General features: G+C 45.5%; 1 protein-coding gene across 1 annotated transcript in view; it reads right to left on the bottom strand.

Annotated features, from left to right (window-relative positions):
* Positions 1-23,918, bottom strand: part of LOC138568761 (mucin-2-like) — a 78,189-nt gene extending 54,271 nt beyond the window's left edge. Inside the window, exons 1-2 of the mRNA XM_069646544.1 lie at positions 23,805-23,918; positions 340-6,969 (exon numbers count right to left, since the gene is read on the bottom strand). Of these exons, the coding sequence (XP_069502645.1) occupies positions 340-6,969; positions 23,805-23,868 (6,694 nt within the window). The 5' untranslated portion in view covers positions 23,869-23,918. The remainder of the gene's footprint in view (positions 1-339; positions 6,970-23,804) is intronic.
* Between the last annotated feature and the right edge of the window lie 2,478 nt (positions 23,919-26,396).

Raw genomic sequence — 26,396 nt, 5'->3', positions numbered from 1 at the left:
CCAAACTAGGAGCCACATTTAAAAAGGACATGGTAATGCAAGCAGGCCTCCTTCGTCTGACCTATGCATATACACACACACACACATCTCAGCGACTCCTGCATATCTAGTATTTACTGTGAATGAGCTTTTCTGTTAACCTGTGGATTGTTGGTCTTGCATCGCGCCCCCATTTGATTATTTGTAGCCTGGGCACCATCTCTCTTTCCTCTTGCCCCTGTTAGGCTGGGAGTGGCGTGCTCACAAGAGCCGCATATTTCCTTCTTTAAGGAGAAGCTAAAATGCATGGACATTATTCAAGAATAGCACTGACACTTGATACAGACAAAGAGTACACACCTGGCGTCGTTGTAGTTGGCCTGGTCGTAGCAGACGTGGCAGTGCTTCTAGTGGACATGGTGGAAGTGCTGGTGGTGCTGGTAGGAGTGCTCGTGGCAGTAGTCTTGCTGGTATGAGTGGTCCTTGAAGTAGTGCTGCTGGCAAGAGTGGTCCTGGAAGTAGTGCTGCTAGCAGGAGTAGTCGTGGAAGTAGTCCTGCTGGAAGCAGTGGTCCTTGAAGTAGTGATGCTGGCAAGAGTGGTCCTGGAAGTAGTGCTGCTTGCAGGAGTAGTCGTGGAAGTAGTACTGCTGGCAAGTGTGGTATTGGGTGTAGTGCTGTTGCTCGGAGTCGTCCGGGATGTAGCATTGCTGGAAGGAGTGGTCCTTGAAGTAGTGCTGCTGGCAAGAGTGGTCATTGATGTGGTACTGCTGCCAGGAGTGGTCCTGGATGTAGTATTGCTGCCAGGAGTGGTCCTGGATGAAGTGTTGCTGGCAATGGAGTCACTAACAGGAGAGCTACTGGCAGTAGGAAGGTTGCTGACAGGAGTGCTGACCGTAGAAGAAGCAGCATTGGCTGTAGTAAAGTTGGCTGTAGGCATATCACTAATGGGAAACAGAGTGCTGTGGGAAGTGGAGGTACTTACAGTGCTGTGGGCAGTTACATTATCAATACTCTCTGTAGTGGACATGCTGATACTTTCTGCCGTGGAATGTGTAACATTTTCTGTGTAGGGTGTGCTGTCATTTATTGTAAATGCAGTGCTAGTGCCCCCTGTGGATGTAGTAGTAACAGTCACTGAGGACAAAGTGGTGACTCTGTCTGTGAATAGAGTGGTGTCGATATCTGTAAACGGAGCAGTCATACTCTCCCTGAATGCAGTGGTGTCGCTTTCTGTAAATGGAGTGGTCACACTGTCTGTGAATGGAGTGGTATTGTTATCTGTAAATGGAGTGGTCACACTGTCTGTAAATTGAGTGGTGTTGCTATCGGTAAATGGAGTGTTCACTCCATCTGTGAATGGGGTAGTGTTGCTATCTCTAAATGGAGTGGTCTCACTGTGTGTGAAGGATGTGGTGTCACTCTCTGTGAAAGGAGTGGTGTCACTATCTGTAAATGGAGTATTCACTCTATCTGTGAATGGAGAGGTGTCGCTTTCGGAAAATGGAGTGGCCACACTGTCTGTGAATGGAGTGGTGTTGTTATCTGTGAATGGAGTGCTCACACTGTCTGTGAAAGGAGTGGTGTCGCTATCTGTAAATGGAATGGTCACACTGTCTGTGAATGGAGTGGTGTTGTTATCTGTGAATGGAGTGCTCACACTGTCTGTGAAAGGAGTGGTGTCGCTATCTGTAAATGGAATGGTCACACTGTCTGTGAGTGGAGTGGTGTCGCTATCTGTAGATGGAGTGGTCTCACTCTCTGTGAATGGTGTGGTCTCACTTTCGGTGAATGCAGTGCTGTCACTCTCTGTGAAAGGAGTTGACTCACTGTCCGTGAATGGAGTGGTGTTGCTATCTGTAAATGGAGTGGTCTCACTGTCTGTGAATCGACTGGTGTCACTATTTGTAAATAGAGTGGTCACACTGTCTGTGAATGGAGTGGTGTCAATATCTGTAAATGGAGTAGTCAGACTGTCTGTGAATGGAGTGGTGTCACTATCTGTGAATGCAGTGGTCATACTGTCTGTGAAAGGAGTGGACTCACTGTCTGTGAATGGAGTGGTCTTAATCTCTGGGAAAGGAGTGGACTCACTGTTTGTGAATGAAGTGGTCTCACTGTCTGTGAATGGAGTGGTGTTGAAATCTGTAAGTGGAGTAGTCAGACTGTCTGTGAAAGGAGTGGCGTTGCTATCAGTAAATGGAGTGGTGTCACTCTCTGTGAAAGGAGTGGACTCACTGTCTGTGAATGGAGTGGTCTCACTCTCTGTGAAAGGAGTGGTGTCACTATCTGTAAATAGAGTGGCCTCACTCTCTGTAAATGGAGTGGACTCACTGTCTGCAAATGTAGTGGCCTCACTATCTGTGAATTGAGTGGTGTCGCTATCTGTAAATATAGTGGTCAGACTGTCTGTGAATGGAGTGGTGTCGCTATCTGTAAATGGAATGGTCTCACTTTCTGTGAATGGAGTGGTCTCACTCTCTGTAAAAGGAGTGGACTCACTTTCTGTGAATGGCGTGGTGTTGCTGTCTGTAAATGGAATGGTCACATTCTCTGTAAATGGAGTGGTGTCGCTATCTGTAAATTGAGTGATCTCACTCTCTGGGAAATGAGTAGACTCGCTGTCTGTGAATGGAGTGGTGTCACTATCTGTAAATAGAGTTGTCAAACTGTGTGTGAATGTAGTGGTGTCACTTTCTGTAAATGGAGTGGTCAAATGGTCTGTGAGTGGAGTGGTGTCACTTTCTGTAAATGGAGTGGTCAAATGGTCTGTGAGTGGAGTGGTGTCACTATCTGTAAATTGAGTGGTCTCACTCTCTGTGAAAGGAGTAGACTCACTGTCTGTGAATGTAGTGGTCTCGCTGTCTGTGAATTGAGTGGTCTCACTCTCTGTGAAAGGAGTAGACTCACTGTCTGTGAATGGAGTGGTGTCGCTATCTGTAAATGGAGTTGTCTCACTGTCTGTGAATGGAGTGGTGTCGCTATCTGTAAATTGAGTGGTCTCACTCTCTGTGAAAGGAGTAGACTCACTCTCTGTGAATGGAGTGGTGCCAATATCTGTGAATGGAGTTGTCAAACTGTCTGTGAATGGAGTGGTGTCACTCTCTGTAAAAGGAGTGGACTCACTGTCTGCGAATGTAGTGGCCTCACTATCTGTAAATAGAGTGGTCAGACTGTCTGTGAATGGAGTGGTCAAACTGTCTGTGAATGGAGTGGTGCCGCTATCTGTAAATGGAATGGTCTCACTTTCTGTGAATGGAGTGGCCTTGCTGTCTGTTAATGCAGTGGTCTCACTCTCTGTGAAAGGAGTGGACTCACTGCCTGTGAATGGAGTGGTGTCGCTGTCTGTAAATGGAGTGGTCACATTCTCTGTAAATGGAGTGGTGTCGCTATCTGTAAATTGAGTGGTCTCACTCTCTGTGAAAGGAGTAGACTCACTGTCTGTGAAAGGAGTGGACTCACTGCCTGTGAATGGAGTGGTGTCGCTGTCTGTAAATGGAGTGGTCACACTGTCTGTGAATGGAGTGGTGTCGCTATCTGTAAATTGAGTGGTCTCACTCTCTGTGAAAGGAGTAGACTCACTGTCTGTGAATGGAGCGGTCTCGCTGTCTGTGAATGGAGTGGTGTCACTATCTGTAAATGGAGATGTCTCACTGTCTGTGAATGTAGTGGTCTCACTCTCTGTGAAAGGAGTGGACTCACTGCCTGTGAATGGAGTGGTGTCGCTATCTGTAAATGGAGTTGTCTCACTGTCTGTGAATGGAGTGGTGTCGCTAGCTGTAAATTGAGTGGTCTCACTGTCTGTGAAAGGAGTAGACTCACTGTCTGTGAATGGAGTGGTCTCACTCTCTGTGAAAGGAATGGACTCACTGCCTGTGAATGGAGTTGTCTCACTGTCTGTGAATTGAGTGCTGTCGCTATCTGTAAATTGAGTGGTCTCACTGTCTGTGAATGGAGTGGTCTCACTGTCTGTGAATTGAGTGGTGTCGCTATCTGTAAATGGAGTTGCCTCACTGTCTGTGAATGAAGTGGTCTCACTCTCTGTGAAAGGAGTGGACTCACTATCTGTGCCTGGAGTGGTCTCACTGTCTGTGAATTGAGTGCTGTCGATATCTGTAAATGGAGTAGTCAGACTGTCTGTGAAAGGAGTGGTGTTGCTATCAGTAAATTGAGTGGTATCAGTCTCTGTGAAAGGAGTGGACTCACTGTCTGTGAATGGAGTTGTTACACTCTCTGTGAATGGAGTGGTGTGACTATCTGTAAATAGAGTGGTCTGACTCTCTGTGAAAGGAGTGGACTCACTGTATATGAATGGAGTGGTCACACTGTCTGTGAATGGGGTGGTGTCGATATCTGTAAATTGAGTGGTTTCACTCTCTGTGATATGAGTGGACTCACTGCCTATGAATGGAGTAGCCTCACTCTCTGTGAATAGAGTGGTCTCAATCTCTGTGAAAGGAGTGGACTCACTGCCTGTGAATGGAGTGGTCTCACTGTCTGTGAATGGAGTGGTGTTGCTATCTGTAAATGGAGTTGTCTCACTGTCTGTGACTGGAGTGGTCTCACTGTCTGTGAATTGAGTGCTGTCGACATCTGTAAATGGAGTAGTCAGACTGTCTGTGAAAGGAGTGGTGTTGCTATCCGTAAATTGAGTGGTTTCACTCTCTGTGAAAGGAGTAGTCTCACTGTCTGTGAATTGAGTGTTGTCGCTATCTGTGAAAGGAGTAGTCTCACTGTCTGTGAATGTAGTGGTGTTGCTATCTGTAAATGGAGTTGTCTCACTGTCTGTGACTGGAGTGGTCTCACTGTCTGTGAATTGAGTGCTGTCGACATCTGTAAATGGAGTAGTCAGACTGTCTGTGAAAGGAGTGGTGTTGCTATCCATAAATTGAGTGGCCTCACTGCCTATGAATGGAGTAGTCTCACTGTCTGTGAATTGAGTGTTGTCGCTATCTGTAAATAGAGTGGTTGCACTGTCTGTGAATGGAGTGGTGTTGATATCTGTAAATGGAGTAGTCAGACTGTCTGTGAATGGAGTAGTATCACTATCTGTGAATGGAGTGGTCTCACTATCTGTGAATTGAGTGGTGTTGCTATCTGTAAATGTAGTGATCACACTGTCTGTGAATGGAGTGGTGTTGCTAACTGTGAATGTAGTGGTCACACTGTCTGTGAATGGAGTGGTGTCACTATCTGTAAATGGACTGGTGTAACTCTCTGTGAAAGGCGTGGACCCACTGTCTGTGAATGGAGTGGTCTCACTGTCTGTGAATGGAGTGGTGTTGCTATCTGTAAATGTAGTGATCACACTGTCTGTGAATGGAGTGGTGTCGCTATCAGTAAATGGAGTGGTCTCACTGTCTGTGAATGGAGTGGTGCCGCTATCTGTAAATGGAGTAGTGTAACTCTCTGTGAAAGGAGTGGTCACACTGTCTGTGAATGGAGTGGTGTTGATATCTGTAAATGGAGTAGTCAGACTTTCTGTGAATGGAGTGGTGTTGCTATGAGTAAATGGAGTGGTGTCAGCCTCTGTGAAAGGAGTGGACTGAACATCTGTGAATGTAGTGGTGTCGCTATCTGTAAATTGAGTGGTCACACTGTCTGGGAATGGAGTGGTGTCACTATCTGTAAATGGAGGGGTCTCATTGTCTGTGAAAGGAGTGGACTCACTGTCTGTGAATGTAATGGTCTCACTGTCTGTGAATTGAGTGGTGTCGCTATCTGTAAATGGGGTGGTTGCACTTTCTGTGGATGCAGTGGTGTCACTTTCTGTGAAAGGAGTGGACTCACTGTCTGTGAATAGAGTGGTCTCACTGTCTGTGAAGTGAGTGGTGTTGCTATCTGTAAATAGAGTGGTGTCACTCTCTGTGAAAGGGGTGGACTCACTCTCTGTGAATGGAGTGGTCTTACTGTCTGTGAATTGAGTGGTGTCTCTATCTGTAAATAGAGTGGTGTCACTCTCTGTGAAAGGAGTGGACTCACTATCTGTGAATGGAGTGGTGTTGCTATCTGTGAAAGGGGTGGACTCACTGTCTGTGAATGGAGTGGTCTCACTGTCTGTGAATTGAGTGGTGTCGCTATCTTTAAATAGAGTGGTCATACTGTCTGTGAATGAAGTGGTGTCGATATCTGTAAATGGAGTGGTCTCACTGTCTGTGAATGGAGTGGTGTCGCTATCTGTAAATGGAGTAGTCAGACTGTCTGTGAATGGAGTGGTGTCACTATCTGCAAATGGAGTGGTGTCACTCTCTGTGAAAGGGGTGGACTCACTGTCTGTGAATGGAGTGGTCTCACTGTCTGTGAATTGAGTGGTGTTGCTATCTGTAAATGGAGTGGTCACACTGTCTGTGAATGGAGTGGTCTCACTGTCTGTGAATTGAGTGGCATCGCTATCTGTAAATAGAGTGGTGTCACTCTCTGTGAAAGGGGTGGACTCACTGTCTGTGAATGGAGTGGTCTCACTGTCTGTGAATTGAGTGGTGTCTCTATTTGTAAATAGAGTGGTGTCACTCTCTGTGAAAGGGGTGGACTCACTTTCTGTGAATGAAGTGATCTCACTGTCTCTGAATTGAGTGGTGTGGCTATCTGTAAATAGAGTGGTTTCACTGTCTGTGAATGGAGTGGTGTCGATATCTGTAAATGGAGTGGTTTCACTGTCTGTGAATGGAGTGGTGTCGCTATCTGTAAATTGAGTGGTCTCACTGTCTTGAAGCAAAGTTGTCTCACTCTCTGTGAATGGAGTGGTCTCACTGTCTGTGAATTGAGTGGTCTCCCTTTCTGTGGTTGGTGTGGTCTCACTGTCTGTGACTGGTGTGGTCTCACTTTCTGTGAATGGTGAGGTGTCGCTATCTGCAGTAGTGCACACGCACGCAGCGCTGACTGATAAACCATCACCCACTGTGGTTGTTGGTTCCCCGCTCACTGAGGCGGAGGTGCGGTCTCGCTCTGTAGTTGATGGTCCGTCACTCACTGTGGTACAAATGCACCCGCTCTCTGGCAAAAGAGAAATGAACATGATGGTTAAACGGATGGTTTCCACACAGTCTGCCAACACTTGACACATATATATATATTCTCCATATCCCACTGACCTTAAAACAGGGTCAGTATTGCTGCTTGTTCTAGAGACAACTAGCCAACCTGAGATGCCCCCCACCGTCCACACACAGCCGGCTTTGCTGCACAGGATTGGCCCTCTGCATTGCCTTCTTTGCAAGTTATTTTTTTTTTATGGCAGCGTGAAATTTAATTATAATACATAGCAAATATCAAGTGTGATAATCACTTATTCTTACTTAAATGTAAAGTGTAAAACACCATAATGTATTCTTTGTTCTTTAATTTCAATAGAACAAATATTTAAACACTTCCTACTGGTGGGGGGAGAGGCAGTACCTAAGTCCAACATAGATCGCTACATCATAGGACTATTATCCTCAAGAGATAAACATGCAGATATGCAGACAATTCAATCGATTGAACAACATTGTTAAAACCAGTGTGGTTGGAAGTGGGAGGGATAATACATTAACTGCTACAGGAGAACACACATTACTATTATTATTAGCATTGTTATTATTATTGATGTTATTCACCATTTATTTGGCCACTGCTAGCACCATTTGCCGTCACTTTGCCGTCACTGTTTTCCCCCTGCCTTGGGAAAACACTCTCCACAACATTCCATCCGCCGTGTATTCTTTTGCAGAGCACTACTTTGAATGTGGACGGATAATACTGCAGGTACTGTTTGGTGCTTAGTCTAACCTGTCTCGTCAGCGTCAGCACTCAGAGAAATACATGATCATAATTGGTAATTGGTGTTTGCACCACCAATTAACCAAAACTAAAAAAAGTCTGATGCTAGCAAAGAATTTAATTTTCTGCAAATAAAAAACAAAATATGAACTAGAAATGCAGGATTGGGTCAAAACTATGACCGACGCAGAAGCAGTGTAATGTTTTTAGAAGATAACTAGAGTACAAAACAGCCTCCTTATCCCAACAGATAACAACATGACAACACTGATTCTCTCCAATCAACACATGATCAGAACATGGCTGGTACAGCCTAGCCCTAAAACTCAGTAAAAAGATTCCTCACGAGCCCAAACGAACTGAGTCACCTCTCAGTCTATTGATACCCCCATCCTGCACATGGACTACACATATATAGCTTCCGTTAGAACTAAAGTTATCCCTGCAACCATGTGTTATGTTATGATGAGTTATACCGTGCACCGCTGCCATTTGCATGGTCTTCAGGCGTCACATGAGTCTTTAAGAAAAAGGGGAGGGGCTGGTTAGTGTGGGAAGAGGGGTAGGAAAGAAATTGTGCTCTTCTGTTGATGTTAGCAGAACCAGGAGAAACTGGCGTCTGTGCATGCCAACTTTCTGAGTGTGTTTTATTGCGTGCACTGGGCTTGTTGTGTCTGGAGGGCCCCAGCGCAATCCTCACCTATCAGGGTGTAGGCTGGGCCAGGGCTTGCAGCGCGAGAAGGAAGCGCTCAGTAGGGATGGAGCTGATCATGACATGTGACACGTGTCCCATGCCATGTTCAGCTCCAACCCCTTCTCCTCCGGCTTCTTCGTGGCTCATATACAGGAACGAGGAAAATCTTCCAGCTTCTGGGTTCCTGTTTGTGAGCAGCACGGAGGAGCCGTGGGGGGCCTGGAGTGATGGGCCGAAGCTGGAAAAACAGTTAAGAACGCCTTTTTTGCAATGTGCAAAGTTTGTGTCAGATGTATGTATGTGCTATGGGTCAGTGAGTGGTGGGTGAATGCGATGAAATGTGATAGTGTGTGTGTTTGATTCAGGGTGGGTGGGTGAGTGCCAGTGTAGAGAATGCAGTGAGAGTGGATGTAAGAGAAAGTGTATGAGTGAGTGACTGGTGGGTGAATGAGTATGAATGTGATAGCCTGGGTTTGAATGTTTTGTGTGTGTCAGTGTTCCGGATAGGTACGTGTCTGTGTGGAGAATGCAGTGTGAGTGAATGCGAGAGAAGGTGTATGGGTCAGTGAGTGGTGGGTGAATGCGATGAAATGTGATAGTGTGTGTGTTTGATTCAGGGTGGGTGGGCGAGTGCCAGTGTAGAGAATGCAGTGAGAGTGGATGTAAGAGAAAGTGTATGAGTGAGTGACTGGTGGGTGAATGAGTATGAATGTGATAGCCTGGGTTTGAATGTTTTGTGTGTGTCAGTGTTCCGGATAGGTACGTGTCTGTGTGGAGAATGCAGTGTGAGTGAATGCGAGAGAAGGTGTATGGGTCAGTGAGTGGTGGGTGAATGCGATGAAATGTGATAGTGTGTGTGTTTGATTCAGGGTGGGTGGGTGAGTGCCAGTGTAGAGAATGCAGTGAGAGTGGATGTAAGAGAAAGTGTGTGGCTGGTGGGTGAATAAGTATGAATGTGATAGTGTGTGTCAGTGTTCCAGATAGGTACGTGTCTGTGTGGAGAATGCAGTGTGAGTGAAGTCGAGAGAAGGTGTATGGGTCAGTGAGTGGCGGGTGAATGAGTAGGAATGTGATAGCGTGGGTTTGAATGTTTTGGATGGATGAGTGCGTTCCTGTGTGGCAAATGCTGTGCAAGTGGGCGTGAGAGGTTTATGGGTGAGTGAATAGTGAGTGAGTAGAAATGTGAGTGTGTCTGTGAGTAAATGTTCTGGGTGGGGGCCAGTGTTAGTGACTGTGAGAGAAGGTATATGGGTGAGTGACTGGTGGGTGAATGGGTATGAATGTGATTGTGTGTGTGAATGTTATGGGTAGGTAGGTGCATGCCTGTGTGGTGAATAAATGTGAGCGGAGATGTATGGGTGGGTGAAAGGGTATGCCTGTGTGCATGTATGTGTAAACCCCTGGGAGACTGGGGATCACTAGTTAATTTTGTACACATCCCTTAATGACTGTGCATATTTTACTGGTATTTTCAGGCAAAGCCAAGTTCATGTGTGTCGTTACCTGGCTAGACTGACATTTTGGTGCAGCCAGTCTAGCCATTGCTTACTGTGACATGACATTTATTACTCTTCATCTTTGATAAAGCAAGCATGATAAGTAGTGTACCTCGCTAGGCTGATGTTTTGGTGTAGCGGCCTGTATATTACTTACTGTAGCATGACCTTTTATTAACTGAGCATCTATGATGAAGCAAGGATGATAAGTCAGACCCTCCAGGATATTGTGGCATGAAATGGCAAATTTTGCTGCATGAAATGGAAAATATTGCGGCCCAAACCTTTATTTGTTTGTTTGTTTGTTTGTTTATTTGTATAGCGCTCTTGACCCAGGGGTATATGTGCGCTTTGAGCATCAGGTTACAGGCAACAGTAGGGAACAATAGTACAACAGTAATGAGGCAAAAGTAAAGGTTGTCATTTTTACAGGACATTTTATATTAACGGGAAGGTGTAACATTGCCACATGGCAAGAAAGAGGCCGAGTGCAAGGCTGCAAGAGAGCCAGGGTGTCATTATTATGTATCTTTTGTATTACTTGAATGGGAAGAGGCCCAGATGTATCTGGCTTGGTAGAACAGGGGTTGTTTCGGCTAAATTCTTTGTTTAATGTGCATGCCTATTTAATAGTATTAACCAAATTGATCATTATCAGTGGTAATGCTGAAAATATTCCCATTCTATGTTCTCCAAACACCCACACACCTCTCTCACCTACACACATCACACATCTCACCAACTGCCCATCACAACTCGCATTCCCAAACCTCTCACTCTGTCACACACATGCACTCCCCAGCCCCTGCCACACTTCAAATCATACTCCCAACTCACACCTTACACTCTCAATTCCTCCTGCAATATACAGTCCTTCGTTCTTTTGTGCTGCTTCTGCATCTTGCATCCTTTCTCCCATTCTATCGCACTCTTCCCTCATCCTTTATCCCAATCTGCAGCTCACTGCCTCTTTCCGGCCAACCGCTTCCTCTCTGCTTCATGGCCCACTGCTCCCCTTAAGCACACGCTCCCTCTACTTTCTGTACCTCTGCTCAATCCCAGATTTCTGGCCAATGCCCCACTACTTCCTCTGGTCTCTTGTGCACCGCTTCCTCCTCTGACCCATTGCCCTCCCTCTGCTTGCTTGCCTATCACTTCACATCTCACCCATCACAGCCCCTCTCTCTCCTTTCCCTCTCATAGTGTGAACATTTTAGAAATATTTGAAAATGAAGGTTTTGACTCAGATCCTCAAAAATGGGGCATTTAAAAAAAGAGCTGAGGATATGCTATTTTTAGATAACCCATTTCTGGAAACGAGAGGTCGCCTTATTCTCAAAGGTGAGCTGCACATTTCCACGGGGCTGACCTGTAATGCAAATTGTGCGCTGGCCAGCAGCCTTGAATAGAAGCACTCTCCCGACAATGTTCAGCAGGCTCCCAGCACATTTCACCATGACGGGCCCTTCAGGGGCCTGCCACTGTAAAATGGGAACCAGAAAACGTATTTCTATCCTTTTGGAGGAACAGAAATGCAATTGACACAGCAGCGATTCATACCTTAAAAGAAAAATGCATGACATTGTCAGGAAAGACCCTGTCATGCGGTGGCACCTCCAGCCGCCCATGCGCGTAGTATTGCCTACTATGTCTGCACATTTAAAAGTGCATCTTGCTTGGAAATTTGGGAATCGCTTTTAAATTGGCAGAAACGCCCACTGATTTGCGCAAGGAGGTGAAAAGACCATCTGAATGGGCGTGCATATAAAATGTGCTCATCAAGGTGTCCTTTGTGGATTGGGCTGTTCTTTTTTTGGTGCAAGTGATGAGATGTGTTTGCGCATTTCATTTATTGCATCAAAAAAATGTTTGAAAACCTGGCCCCCTGAGTATTTTTATTTTTATTGTTGTTGTGTTTGCTGGTGTTTTTGAAAAAACAGTAGTTTTTGCGCAAAACTGCTGTTTTAGCAGCATTTAGAGGGATCGCAAAATCGCTATAAACTGTAGGGTCTGATAAGTGTTCTTATGGGTCTAGACTGACTTACATTGGAACCAGTTCAGACATGTTTTCTAATTATGACATGTCACTTTTAATGGCCAGACCACAGTATTTTCTTACACAGCAGTACTGGCATATATTGGAAGAGACAGATTGCTGCCTAGTGCCAGTAATTATACTATACAAAAACATCTCAAAGCTAACATGAGTATGCTCATATATGGCAATATTAGCATATGTTGGTGGAGCCAGCATGCAAATGTCTGGGCACAGCCAGCATTAAAATGATTTTTATACTGGCATATAATGAAGGGACCGGCATGACAATGCATTAGGAACTGTGCTAGTGCATTTAGGTGACTTGCATTGATTGTACTTTTTTCCAATGAGTTACCTTAGATCCTTCAAAACTGATTGCAAAGTGGCCGTCTACCCACATTTTCACAGAAAGTGTGCTTTGCAAAGCGCCATTTTAAACCATTATTCAAAGGTTTTCTCATGGGAGGGGGAAGAATCCCCCCGATGTTCGCCACGCCTGTTTTCGTTTGTTAGGGCAATCGCTTACTTGTGGAAAATATTTACACCCTCCAATAAAACAACTCACCCACCAGCACTGGTGGCTGGTAAATTTTGCGACCAGGCACTGCCCTCTTCTTTCTATGCTAGGTTAAACATTTAGGTTTAGGTCTATTTTACCACAAACAAATGGTCGTATTGACCAAAAGTTCTAAAAATGCTACCACCAAAGGTTCGAACACCAAAGGTATGTACCTTTGGTGGTAGCATTGCAGATAAGTATAATAAAATTAAAAAAAGACTGCAGGGGTGTAGGGTGTCCCCCGCAACACCCCTCTCACTATACTATGTGGTATAGTGAGAGGGGTGTTGCAGGGGACACCCCCTGCAGCCGCCGTAGTATGTGTTCGCATGAGAAAGGAGAAAACCTTTGGTAGTTCGCACCTTTCTCACGCGAACGTTCCAACCGCAGCCAAATCAGCCGCGGTCGGATCACTCGGATTCAAACAGTTAAGCTTTGATTAAAAAACGTATTTACTTTTTTTGTAGTAGTGCATGCACCAGCAGTGGCATATTCATCATGGACATTGTGCACAAGTGGTGGTCCAAGCCAGCATGGGGTGTTACATGCCATGTGCTTTGGTAAGGAGTATGGCTCGCAGGGGATTCCCCACATTTTGTGCTACGCCACTGATTGGGCTCTGCTCACCTTGAAGGTATTCAAGTGTAATGTGAATGGAGAGAGGGGCTGTTAACTCGACCAGGACCATGGGGGGCTAGGCGGCCAGTGAATAACGCACCTCGCATCTTAGAGCTCTAATCGTAGCTTCATTGAGCCCCACTCTTGACGGAAGTTCAGCACCCATCACACCTCACCCCATTAACAAAGATTGAAGAAGAGTCATGCATCAAAACCTGGGACATTAAGGTGTTATGTTCAGCTCTGGGTTGTGGAGGATCACTTGTGGATGCTTGTCACATAACTTAAAGATAAATACACACAGAGACAGGTAGCTTCAGCTTATAAACACACAATAGGTTTCTTCTATGGTATTTCTAGCTTACTCATAGATACATTTGTAACCAGGGAATTTTGTTGATACTAAATTCTGGTCAAAGATTATATTTTCAGGTCTTGCTCATGCAGCATTGTGCTCCTGGGTAAGCAGACAGAGCACGCCTCTCCAGGTCAGTGTTTTTTTGGCTTGTTTAACATATCAATGCCACAGATAACAAGTACTTCTGTGTCCATTGATCAATACCTGTTTCAGGCACTAGTTGTAACTTGCATTAGAGATTTTGGTTTCCCTGTTACAAGTACTATATTATGTATGTTTTACATACAGGCTCCGAGTCGAATCTGGAAAAAGATATTCCCCAAATGTGTGATTGTGGACAAATCTTACCTCCCTCTGTGCCTCGGTTCTTATATCTGGCTGAAATGAGAGAGCCTGGAAACACAGGTGTTAGATGCATCTGAAGGTTATATGCCACCACTTCCCGTGATGTCACTTGGGGGCAGGGGTCAAATGACATCACTTCCTGTGATATCATCAGAGGTCATGGGTTGTGTGAAGTCACTTTGGTGAAATGATGTCCCTGCGTGTCTAGTATGTGAGAAGTATGTGGGAGTGGAAAAGAAGAGGGGGTGGTTAGTTGGTTTCTGTTAGGCTCTGGGTAGGTGGTTTTACAAATTACAAGGACAGAGAAATACGGTCTGGGAACCGCACCCAAACCAGGAGAAAGATACAAGTCTTTTTCCTCGTGGCTGTACTTGGCAAGCCAAGAGACCAAGTGGGCTATCCTGGGTCAAGTATCATACTTGTATATGAACTCTTAAAAAAAGAGGAAAATAGTGAAAAAAGGATCAACAGGAGAAGCACGTCTTTCCCCCTGGGTATCACTGAGGATACAGTGACTGTGAAACCAAGATACCAGGAGAAGGGAAACATTCTCCTGGTTGGGCGACATCTACAGGGAAAAGCCAAGGAAGCTGGGGAAGGGAGTCATAACCCCACGTTGGACAAAAGCCACAGTCAAGAGAAGGGACTCATTCTCTTGACACTTAAGACAACTGAAGGCGGAACCCTGAGGCCAGTGGAAGGGAGCTATTCCCCTAACAAGATACTGTGTTGGGCAACAAGTGAGGTGGGGAAGGGATTCATTCCACCTGGAGTGAAGAAACTGTGATCCTTCTGATAAAAAGTGGTATAGGATTGGCAGTCCTTTGTTTGTGAAGTATTGGGACCAGGGTATGGGAGTCATTGCCCCCGGTTAAGACCCTGCAACCGGAACTGAGCCACTCAGTCCAGCTGAAGGGAGTCATTCTCCTGGACTAAGAACATTGATGTAATCTTCTAGTTTACTTACAAGTGTCAGGGACAGAGTTAGAGATTTTGACACAGGATGGCAGACTTTTAGTTTCCAAGGACATTTGGACATACCCCCTAGTATTTAAGTTGAGGCAGGAAAAATCCTTCATAGAAGTTGGGAAAGTTTGGTTTTCCCCTTTATCTTTGTGACTAATAGAATTCTATAGCAATCACTATGCCACCTGTGTGTCAGTCTCCGCCATCTGCACCCTTATAGTAACAAAGAGGCAAAAATAGCTTCTGTTAGTATTTGGAGTCATGCTAAGCAGACTCTTAAAGGCTGCATTCGGGAGCTAATTCGTACCCAGCTCCCCTCAATTCTGAACCCTGAAGAACTTGTGAGAAACTAGAGGGATTTCCTGAGAAAAACGAAGAGCTTTACAAGCATTTATATGGCACCCTAATACTTATTAGATTTTCATACATTCTTATACATATTTTGTAGGATTTTTGTAAGACCTCATAAAATCCTGATAAGAACATCAATAGTAAATATTTGTTTGGATTTGTATACATATGTTGTAGTATTTTTGTAAGATCCCATAGGATTATGATAAGAAGATCAATAGTAAATGTTTGTCTGGGGCAGATGCCCTCAGATCTTGCAGCATGGTCAATGCCATCTTTAACTTGATCACACACACCTTCCTCCCTCCATACCAGTAGAATTCCACTGTGCCAGTGCTGTCATCTCATAGATCTTGGGTCTTCCTGTCTGGATAAAACATACACCCAAGTGTCACTGAACCATTCTATAGAAACCCTGCCCTGCCGACACTCAGTACTTGGCTACTTCTGGCATGCACCCATCAACACATGAGACTTGTAGCTCTTCAAAGTTCCTGAGGCCAGTGAGTTCCTGACCAGCAGTTTGAGTAACTCCTGGCTATCTCACTCAGCCAAACATCATCTACTTTGCCAATACGTGGGGCATCATACAACAACAGAGGCAATACCCACCACCACTTCTAGCTCTTTAAACATTTCGCCTGCTATGATGTCTATGGGCTTGAAGCATTCTATTTTCCCCCAGTGCCAGTCATGTTGACCCACTCATTTGCAGGATTTCCCTTGAATTTGGTGCTAGTTCCTGCCTCAGGTCCGCCATCTTCTGGGCTGGCAGGAAACTGCTGCCACTGCTGTTCCCCTTTCCCACATTCATGTGCACCCTGTGCCCTCAGCTATGTTATTCCCAGGCTGCTTGGCGCCTTCTGAAAGTCACACCTTCATGGGTGGAGATGAGACTTCCAGAGCCAGAGGCTGGAGGAGGTGGCAAAGAAGTGTATAGAAGTGAAAGTGTCTTGGGTCACAATGGACATTGACCTTTTAACATGGCTGGACCATCTAGTTGGCCTTAGCAGTTTTATTTAAGGGAGAGAATAGTGCTTCATGCCCACCTCTCCCCTGACATGTCATTCTATCTCCCACTTTTCTCATGGGTCCATGCATGCCTTGTTTCCTGGAAAGTCACAACACAGATCGTCATGTTTTTAACCCGAATGTCATGATAGAAGGGTGCAGTGTTTCTAAGGGCATTAAAGCAGTGTAATGTAAAGTCCTCTTGTGTAGTGCACCACCGTCATGTTTCTGGCCGTGCGTGTGGAGAAGGGGGAGGGAGGTGGGGTGAATGGGGTAGATGGGCAGACAGGTGCAACACCTGTTTCAAGGCAAAAGAAAATGCAGTAGGGCTGAGGTATTTACTGCAGGGCTTAGGTATTTTCTACCAAAGGCAAAGAAGTCAAAGAGTTGGGCGGCTGCCCTTCTGGCATCAGTCGCATATGTTACTAAACTAGCGCCTTGATGCCTTCGGTTTTAATGCGCTTAACAAAATGCAAAAATAAATAAATAAATAAATAAATAAATAAATAAACTAGAAGGGTGTTTGGACCAGACAAAGAGCCACATTGTGAGAGAGGAGATGAGGGGATGGGGAAAGCTGGTGGACACGTAGCTCCTTGAGAGAAGGGCAGCATAGCTTGATGATGTCAGGACACTGGCAAGAGCTCTGCAGCTAAGAGAATATGAGCTTCTACTGTTTAGGGCAACCATTTCCTAAGCCTTCTTTGGGCCTTTTCGCATCAGCGAGATGTCAGTGGGCAACACATAATCAAATGGGTTGGAGGAGGTGCTTTGAAAGCATTAAAGCTGGTGATTATGAGGTCCTAGAAAGACCAAGAGGTTAGGGGGAGATTGGCTCCCCTGAAATCTTTAGCAGAAGCACAGTGCTGCCCGCAGTGCCTGGTAAAACGTCTGGTGGTAATCATGCCATCAGTGGGGCACGTCCCTACTATCACATCAGGAGGGGCTGGCATTAACAATTGTCCTGTTTCACACAGTTATGAAGACGGCACTGGCCAGGAAGGGAGAAACCCGGCAGAGTTTGGTACACAGTTCTTTATGATAGGGACTGCAGCAACAGGAAATGCCCACCTCATTTGGAAGATGAGCAAGAAATTGGGCTGTTACCGGCTGTTATTGACGGAACTAAAACAACGGTGACATTAGCGTGGGGCTGGATCACCCAGCGATTGACAATTACAGAAAGAAACTGAACAGGGCAATGACCAAGATTTGCAGACCTGCGGATTTTGCGACCGTGAGGCACAGTCTCATGAGACTGAAAATGACAGGAACTCACCCTCCCTCCCCACCCCCGGGGGAATACGGGGTTGCACAAGGATCTTCCCAATCTCGTTACCTGATCAACCTTCATGTAGAATCCCTGGACATTAGCCATCGCAACATCCACTTTCACGAATACACATATACCTTCAGATCCCAAACGTTCAGATCCCAAACCCGGCCTCAGAAAATGTCTCTCCACCATCAACAATTGCACAGCAACCCAATGTCTAAAACTCAACGCTCCAAAACGGGGTACCTCCTCCTCTGACCCCCAGGTACAACCACAACCACACCAGACGGATAAAAGATCTCACCACTGACAACCAACGATAGCTGAACAATACTTTCTAAAATATGCATGGCATCCAGTGCCCTGGCCCAGGTCTGCCAGCGCCCTGTGCACATGGCAGCCCCATTTACTGTGTTTTGGTGCTGCACACACACAGGGTGTAATTCACAGAAGCGTTCTAAAATGGCAAAACCCCATTGGAAAACGCTCTGTGAAAATTATGCAAAGACTCAATTCCCTCCGAAATGGCGGATGGGAGATGGCACCAACTGTTCACATGTAGCAAAGCAAGGAAGGGGCTAGTGGATGCGTTATAGGTCGTTTCATGCCCCCCCTTGAAATTACTTCCTCCTTTTATCTGGTGAAGCCCCAACTCTTAGTTCTGTTTCACATGCCGACAGGTTCCCGGGCACAGAAGGCAAGCCCCAACTGAGTTGGTGATGGGCGCTCGTTCCTCCAATGGCCAGGCACGCGCATATGACCTGAGGCTCGAGCCCCGCGAGCCTGCATTAAAGTGGGGGCTTTCCCAGGGATCAGTGCAGATTTCATCACATACAGGGGCGGCCTGACTGCAGGGGCTGCCGAAAGCGTTAGAAATATTTACTTTTGGCAAGGGTCCGTCACTAACCGCGCCAACCCACCACAAATGCCAAAGGTATCAAGAACAAGTATTAGCTGAACAGAACGGAGCCCCCTGCTGTTCCTGTAAAGTGTGTTTTGGGCCCAGCACGGCATGATTCTTTAATAAACATATGCATGGATACAATCACACTGCGCACAATGTCTATGTGTTTAATGCATAATTGCATATAATTTATTCTATGTATACATATCTATGTATATGTTTATTTCTGTCACTGTGGGCTAATAGGCAAAATACCCACACTATACAGTTATCTGCTGACATTTTGATTTTGACATATGTGGGTGAAAGCGCTCGGGTATCTTAGTCTCCTATGCTATAATCTTTACAAGTGATTCTTTAATAGGCGCTGGGCCAGACTGATACTTAAGTTTGCATGACACTGAGCTGGAGGCAAGGCACCCTTTATTTACTGCACAGGGGCGCACTTGCGCGGCCGCACCCCTTGAGCCGGCGCTGGGCGTCCCTGTCTGCTTGTTTCCCTGGATTTTGTGACTCCACATATCTGTACCAGTGCTATTGTGACAGTAGTAACGAAGGTTGTTTTGTCTATGCTATATTTTACATTCTGGACATTTCTATGGTAAAAGCTGATGACGCTCATGCGCTTTGCAATGTGTGTCTTAAACCCATAACAACTGAACAGAATCAAGGCAGTGCTGTGTTACAACGCCACCACAGCGTCACAAGTGTATTCTTCAATGTTTATTTTTCTGAAAGAGGCTTACATTGAATACAATGTTACCGGTTTAAAAATTGATAGAGTAATGCAGGAGTAGAACACTAGTAGACGTCACTGAGGCCATGGAGTATTTTCTCAGGGCGCAGTGCCGTGATGTTCTCTAAGTATATTTTAGAGCTGAACCCCTCATTCTTCTCTGATCAATGACCACATTCTCTTGAGAGTTAATGGGGCCCGTGACTTGTCTCCGAGAGACTTGAAGACAAATTATTCTTAGAAGAATTGATTTCAAATGTGGCAAAAGGCATGAGTGCGTCAAAAAGATTTAGAGAGCAAATATTAAGAGAAGAAGGAATACACATGTTTAAAATATGTGTGTTTTTAAGGAGTGTGGGAATTTAAGGACAATGGGCCTCATTATGAGGTAGGAGGTAGCCATGGTGCTATTAGCACCATGGCTACCCCTTACCGCATTCCTGGTCCGGGTTGGCGAAATAGGGACTTACCGGGTCATTCCAACCTTGGAGGACCCGGTAAGTCCCCATTCCGAGAACCATTCCTCATTCCCAATGGGAATGGGGATGGAGCTAATAACGGTACCGCAATTTGCGGTACCGTTATTAGCTCTGAAGTCCCTTAGCGGGTCCCGTCCTTAACACCTGGCAAAACCAGGCGTCGAAGGAGGGACCCGCTAAGGGAACTCGGGTGCTAAGGGATTACTGGCACCGGTCTACTTAACGGTGCCCGGTATCCCTTACTGCCCTACTCGTAATGAGGCCCAATGGCTTTGGGACTGGGGGATAGCTTGGTGCGTATCCGCAGTTGGCATTATGAGGGCATCTGGTGTACCCCTTGGTCCTAATCCCAGGTGTGTGGACGCTTCCAGTAGCCTCTGAACTTTAGCACTGAAGAGGCCTGATTTACAAAACATTTTTCAATGGGACTATCCTGGGAGCAATCTTTACTAGTTCGTATCTACTGCCCATTGATCACATTTCTTATTTATTTCAAAGCATTGACTGCCTAGTAATTATTTTCCCTACCACTTTATTAATTCCTGTCACTCGCAGAACCTTTCTTGTTGACTGTAGGATTAAATACACAAACCCGATAGTATGGAGAGCGGACAGCGAAACGCGAGTGCTCTCAGACTCGTTATGAGGTGGGCGGCATGCAGTGAAAGTGGTAGTAATGGAATTATCGCCACTTTTAACACACCGCCGAATTAGGAGGAACCTAGAAGTGGGCAATAATTCTGCCGCCGGAATTAGCGCTGGCGGAATTACCTCCAGAGTCAACGCTGATATCGTGATGAGGCCCTTAGTTGGCCCATATTTGAGGGTTTCCCAAAGTCAAGCAGGGAAAACGCTTCTCCCAATCCCGAAGATCCCTTATACATGTAACAACATCTGCTTTATGTCTACTCTCCATCTACTGTAAAGGATGATCACATTTCTGTAACTATTTCTACATGTTAATAATTTATTTGTTTTATAGCGCTACACACCCATAGGTCTCAGAGCGCTGAAATAACAGAAGACATTATTCCTCACAGATATATCACTGTTACGATCCTCACAAGACATTCCATCTTGGTGTCTTCGGTCACTGACAACATCCTTGTGCCTAAAAGCTTGTGTACAGTGAAGAAATGTTTGATCATAGCCACAAAGTGGGCCTTGATTTCATTGTACCACAATGAATGCTTTGTTGCAGTGTGTCTATCTTTCCCATCCCCCTGGCATGGTGTTCAGGATGTTTGCATGTATGAGGTAACGAGTGCCCAGAGTACGGGATGCCATGTGAGGGCGCTGCTTTCCCTGTGAGTAATGAACCCTCCCAAGCCTGAAAAGTAGATCCACGCAGGCTTGACATGTGGCCAACTTTGCACCAGACCTGCAGATTAACTGACCTGCTGTTAAATCTCAGTTACCAGTTTCATGGTATCCGCTACAGGGTGTAATTTGCTTTCTGACTTTGAGAACATTCAGACACGTAATTGCTCATTTTACTATAGCTGGTAAGATAGCTCAGTGGGTTGAGCGCTCACTGCTGCGATGTGTATGATCTGCAGGGGCAGGTTTGAATCCCGGGAAGCCCAACTCAGCCTTTCATCCTTCTGAGTTCGATAAATGAGTATCAACACAGGTTGGGTGATATTGTATGTATATTTGTTCTGTATAAAGCACTTAAGGGTAAATGCTATATAATAACACATCATTATCATTTGGCCATGGACGTCTGCTTGCATTCACAGTAATTTGGCAATATGGGCCTATACACACTGATATTAACGATACATATGGTGATCCATTCTTGTATGAAAGGTATATCACATTACAGTGATATCATGACCATATTTTTCATAGTGTTCTTAGGAACAATGCTATGTGATGCCACTTCCTGATTTTTCAAGGGGTGAAAGGTTGTGCTCCACGATAACCGGTGATGTCCCTTCAGGGTTGGGTCAAATGACATCACTTTCTGTGATGTGATCAGAGGTCAAGGTTCATGTGATGTAATTTCCGCTACCGCTGGTATTTTGGTGAGATGACGTCCCTGGGAAGAGTGTGACCATACCAAACGCAAACAACATTATATAGGGCAGAGTACGTTCCTCCCAACTTCCAATTAAGAGTCACAGACTAGGACCACCCATAACTCAATCAAACAATTCAAAAACCCACAAGACAAAAAGTATGACCATTTTACAGCGCAATCAATGGACACTGATTATGAATATTCCAAACCACAATCAAATGGCATAGAGTATTACCACCCCTGGCAACAATCAAAGGGCACACGGCCCGGCCATCACACACCACCATCAAACGTTCCAGAGGAAGATCATCCCAACCCCAATCAAAGGTTATAGGGTATGGCCATCCCTCACCACAATCAGATGGTACAAAGTAAGACCTTTCCAAACCCCCAACCAAAGAGCACAGCATCGGACCGCCCATATCACTACTAAGGGCACCAACTCTGACTATTCTGAACCCCAGGCACATGGCAGAGAGCATGATCAGCCCACACCCTAATCAAAGGGCACATATTATGACCATCCCCTACCCCAATCAAAGGGCACAGATTATGACCATCCCACACCATGAACAAATAGCACAGAACAGGACCAAGACAAACTACCCCTAAAGGGGACATGCAATGACCATCATAAACCACAATCCAAGGATAGAGAGTATGGCAATCACACTCTACAATCAAAGGCCACAGTGTGAGAGCAGCATACACTCAAGCAGAGCACACAGATGAAGACCATATGAACTCCAATAAAAGGGCACACAGTGTGACCAACCCAACCCCTAACCAAAGGTCACAGAGTATGGCCATCACAGTCTGTAATCAAAGGGGGCAAAGTATGGCCACCCCAAATCCCATAAAAGGACAGAGAGGATGTCTATTCAAAACACCAATCAAATAGTATGACCATCTAACACCACAATCACAGGGCACAGACCGTGATCATTCCAAACTATGATCAAACAGTACAGAACATGGCCATGCCAAACTCCACTCCATTGGGACACAGTGGGTCCACCGCAAACCACAATCCAAAGGTGCAGAGCATAACCATTCCAAACCATGATCAAGTGGCACAGAATATGACCCCCCACACCTCAGTCAAGGGGCAACAGTATATGATCACCCCATAAGGGCATAGAATATTGCCATCCACAAATATAATGATAGGTGCACAGGGTGTGACTAATCTAAACTAAAATAAAATCAATGGTACACAGTATGCCCATCCAAGACCTCAATCAGAGGGCACGCAGTAAGGGCACCCCAAACCATTGCCAAGTGGCACAAAGCATGACCATCCCAAACATCAATTAAAGGTTACAGACTTTGAGAATTCCAAACCACAATCAAATGGCACAGACTTCGACTGCCCGACACCTCAATCAGTGGGCACATAGTATGGCCATGCCAAACCACAATCAAATGGCCTAGAGTACGACTGCCCAACACCTCAATCAGTGGGCACATAGTATGGCCATGCCAAACCACAATCAAATGGCCTAGACTACGACTGCCCGACACCTCAATCAGTGGGCACATAGTATGACCATGCCAAACCACAATCGAGCGGGTAGAGAAGACCCTATAGCCCTCTGTGGATAGCATCAACCTACACACAGAATCCGGTGGTGCCATACCAGTCACCCAAGGGCAGTCACCAAACACCATCTGTCTCCAGCCAGGTTGACATCAACTTTTAGGAGGAAGAATAATGGGTGCACGTAGCCCAACCCAATAGAACTCTCACCCCCACCTTTTTTTCTTTAAGATAGATTTGTCAAGTTCTATGAATGTGTGAAAACCTGTATTCCTCTATCTATGGTTTGAACCCTCCCACTCATCCGCTGCAGCCTGGCCCACTCTTTAGAGAAGGACGGGCTTCCAATTCTCCCCCTTTCCTCCCCCTACCCCCCCTTCCCCACAGCACTCTCAAGCAGAAGCCCAGGAGCACGTGCTCTCAAAAACCCCAAACCAAATAAATGAAAGAATAAATAGATGGCCCCCCCGAAACCCCAAAAGAGGTAGAGAGCACAGGACCACTGCATACCCATAGAACACGCGCCGAGGCCATCCCAACAAAGAGACGTGAGCATGGCCACATGAAGACTAGTCATAGGGCAGTGGGCACGACCACCCCAAATCCTCACAAGAGGTACCAGAGTACACTCACTCATGCTCACACTGAGGGGCGCCTTCTGAGACACACTCACCTGTGGTTTGGGCCCTGCCGTAGAAGAGCAGGAAGAGGAGGCAGAGGGCTCTCAGGGTCTCCATCCTCTGTCCTATGCGCCGAGGCGCGTGCACTCCCTCTGTGAACGCGTGTACTGAGGAAGGGACGTCTAAACCAGGTATATTTATGCCTTTATTGCAGGGCTGTAATGCGCGGCACGATTACAGATGGTATGCTAGGCACTCATTAACACGAGGAGGTGACTGCCAGGGGCAAAGGCCGTCTCCCATAGCCGTCAGAACCTCCTACACCGTATCCTCTTGGCACACTGACATATGCCTGTCCTCTGCCAGGGCTTGGCTTTACATTATGCGCTAGAGATGCTACTGCTTCAGGTGCGAGGTCAGTGCTTCATATTCTAGGGTAGGGAGATGTGCATTACAGCAGTGCTTCTTGCACTATGCCAGTACTTCTTACACTATGCCAGTGCTTCATATACTGTGCCAGTGTTTCTTACACTATGCCAGTGCTTCTTACAGCCAGTGCTTCTTATACTATGCCAGTACTTCTTACACTATGCCAGTGCTTCATATACTGTGCCAGTGTTTCTTACACTATGCCAGTGCTTCTTACAGCCAGTGCTTCTTATACTATGCCAGTGCTTCTTACACTATGCCAGTGCTTCATATAGTATGCCAGTGTTTCATATACTATGCCAGTGCTTCACATACTGTGCCAGTGTTTCTTACACTATGCCAGTGCTTCTTACAGCCAGTGCTTCTTACACTATGCCAGTGCTTCATAGACTATGCCAGTTCTTCTTAAACTATGCCAGTGCTTCATATACTGTGCCAGTGTTTCTTACACTATGCCAGTGCTTCTTACACTATGCCTGTGCTTCATATACTGTGCCAGTGCTTCATATACTATGCCTGTGCTTCTTACTCTATGCCAGTGCTTTGTATACTAAGCAAGTGCTTCGTATACTATGCAAGTGCTTCTTACACTATGCCTTTGCTTCACATACTGTGCCAGTGCTTCATATACTATGCCTGTGCTTCGTACACTATGCCAGTGCTTCGTGTACTATGCAAGTGCTTCATATACTATGCCTGTGCTTCTTACACTATGCAAGTGCTTCATATACTATGCCTGTGCTTCTTACACTATGCTAGTGCTTCATATACTATGCCTGTGCTTCTTACGCTATGCCAGTGCTTCATATACTATGCCACTGCTTCTTACACTATGCTTGTGCTTCATATACTGTGCCAGTGCTTCATATACTATGCCAGTCCTTTGTATACTATGCCAGTGATTTTAATACTATGCCCGTGCTTTTTATACAATGCCTGTACTTCATGTACTATGACAGTGCTTCTTATACTAGGCCAGTGCTTCTTACACTATGCCAGTGCTTCATATACTATGCATGTGCTTCATATACGATGCCAGTGCTTCTTATTGTATGCCTGTGGTTCTTATACTATGCCGGTGCTTCTTACACTATGCATGTGCTCCATATACTATGCCTGTGCTTCATATACTATTCCATAGCTCCTACACTATGCATGTGCTTCTTACACTATGCCTCTGCTTCATATACTATGCCTGCGCTTCAAATACTATGACAGTGTTTCTTATACTATGCCAGTGCTTATTATACTATGCCTGTGCTTCATATATTATGAGAGTGCTTCTTGCACGATTCCTGGGCTTCATATACTATGACTGTGCTTCATATACGATGCATGTGCATCTTACACTATGCCTTTGTTTCACATACTATGCCAGTGCTTCTTATACTATGCCTGAGCTTCTTATTCTATGCCAGTGCTTCATATACTATGACGGTGCTTCATATACCAGAGCTGGGCTGCATGTACTAAGATTGAATTTCATATTATTCGAGGGTAGTGAGATGTGTATTACAGTAGTGCTTCACGTGCAAGGGTAGTGCTTCATATTCTAGGGTAGTGAGGTGTGTATTACAGTAGTGCTTCATATAATATGCCAGGGATTAATATACAAGAGCACGGCTGCATGTACTAAGATTGAATTTCATATTATTCTAGGGTAGTGAGATGTGTATTACAATAGTGCTTCATGCGTAAGGGTAGTGCTTCATATTCTAGGGTTGTGAGATGTGTATTACATTAGTGCTTCATATAATATGCCAGTGCTTCATATACTATGACAGTGCTTCGTATACTATGCCAGTGCTTCTTACACTATGCCTGTGCTTCATATATTATGACAGTGCTTCTTACACAATGCTTGTGCTTCATATACTATGACTGTGCTTCATATACAATGCTTTTGCTTTCTAGACTATGCCTGTGCTTCATATGCTATGCCAGTGCTTCTTAAACTATGCCTGTGCTTCATATACTATGCCTGTGCTTCATATACTATGCCTGTGCTTCATATGCTATGCCAGTGCTTCTTATACTATGCCTGTGCTTTATATACTATGCCTGTGCTTCATATACTATGCCAGTGCTTCATATACTATGCCAGTGCTTCTCATACTATGCTAGTGCTTCATATACTATGGCAGTGCTTCATATACCAGAGTAGGGATGCATGTACTGAGATTGAATTTCATATTATTCAAGGGTAGTGCTTCATA

Source organism: Ambystoma mexicanum, chromosome 1p (assembly GCF_040938575.1).
Source record: "Ambystoma mexicanum isolate Mex_15411 chromosome 1p, UKY_AmexF1_1, whole genome shotgun sequence".
Lineage (NCBI taxonomy): Eukaryota > Metazoa > Chordata > Amphibia > Caudata > Ambystomatidae > Ambystoma > Ambystoma mexicanum.
This window is presented reverse-complemented; position numbering and strand designations above follow the sequence as displayed.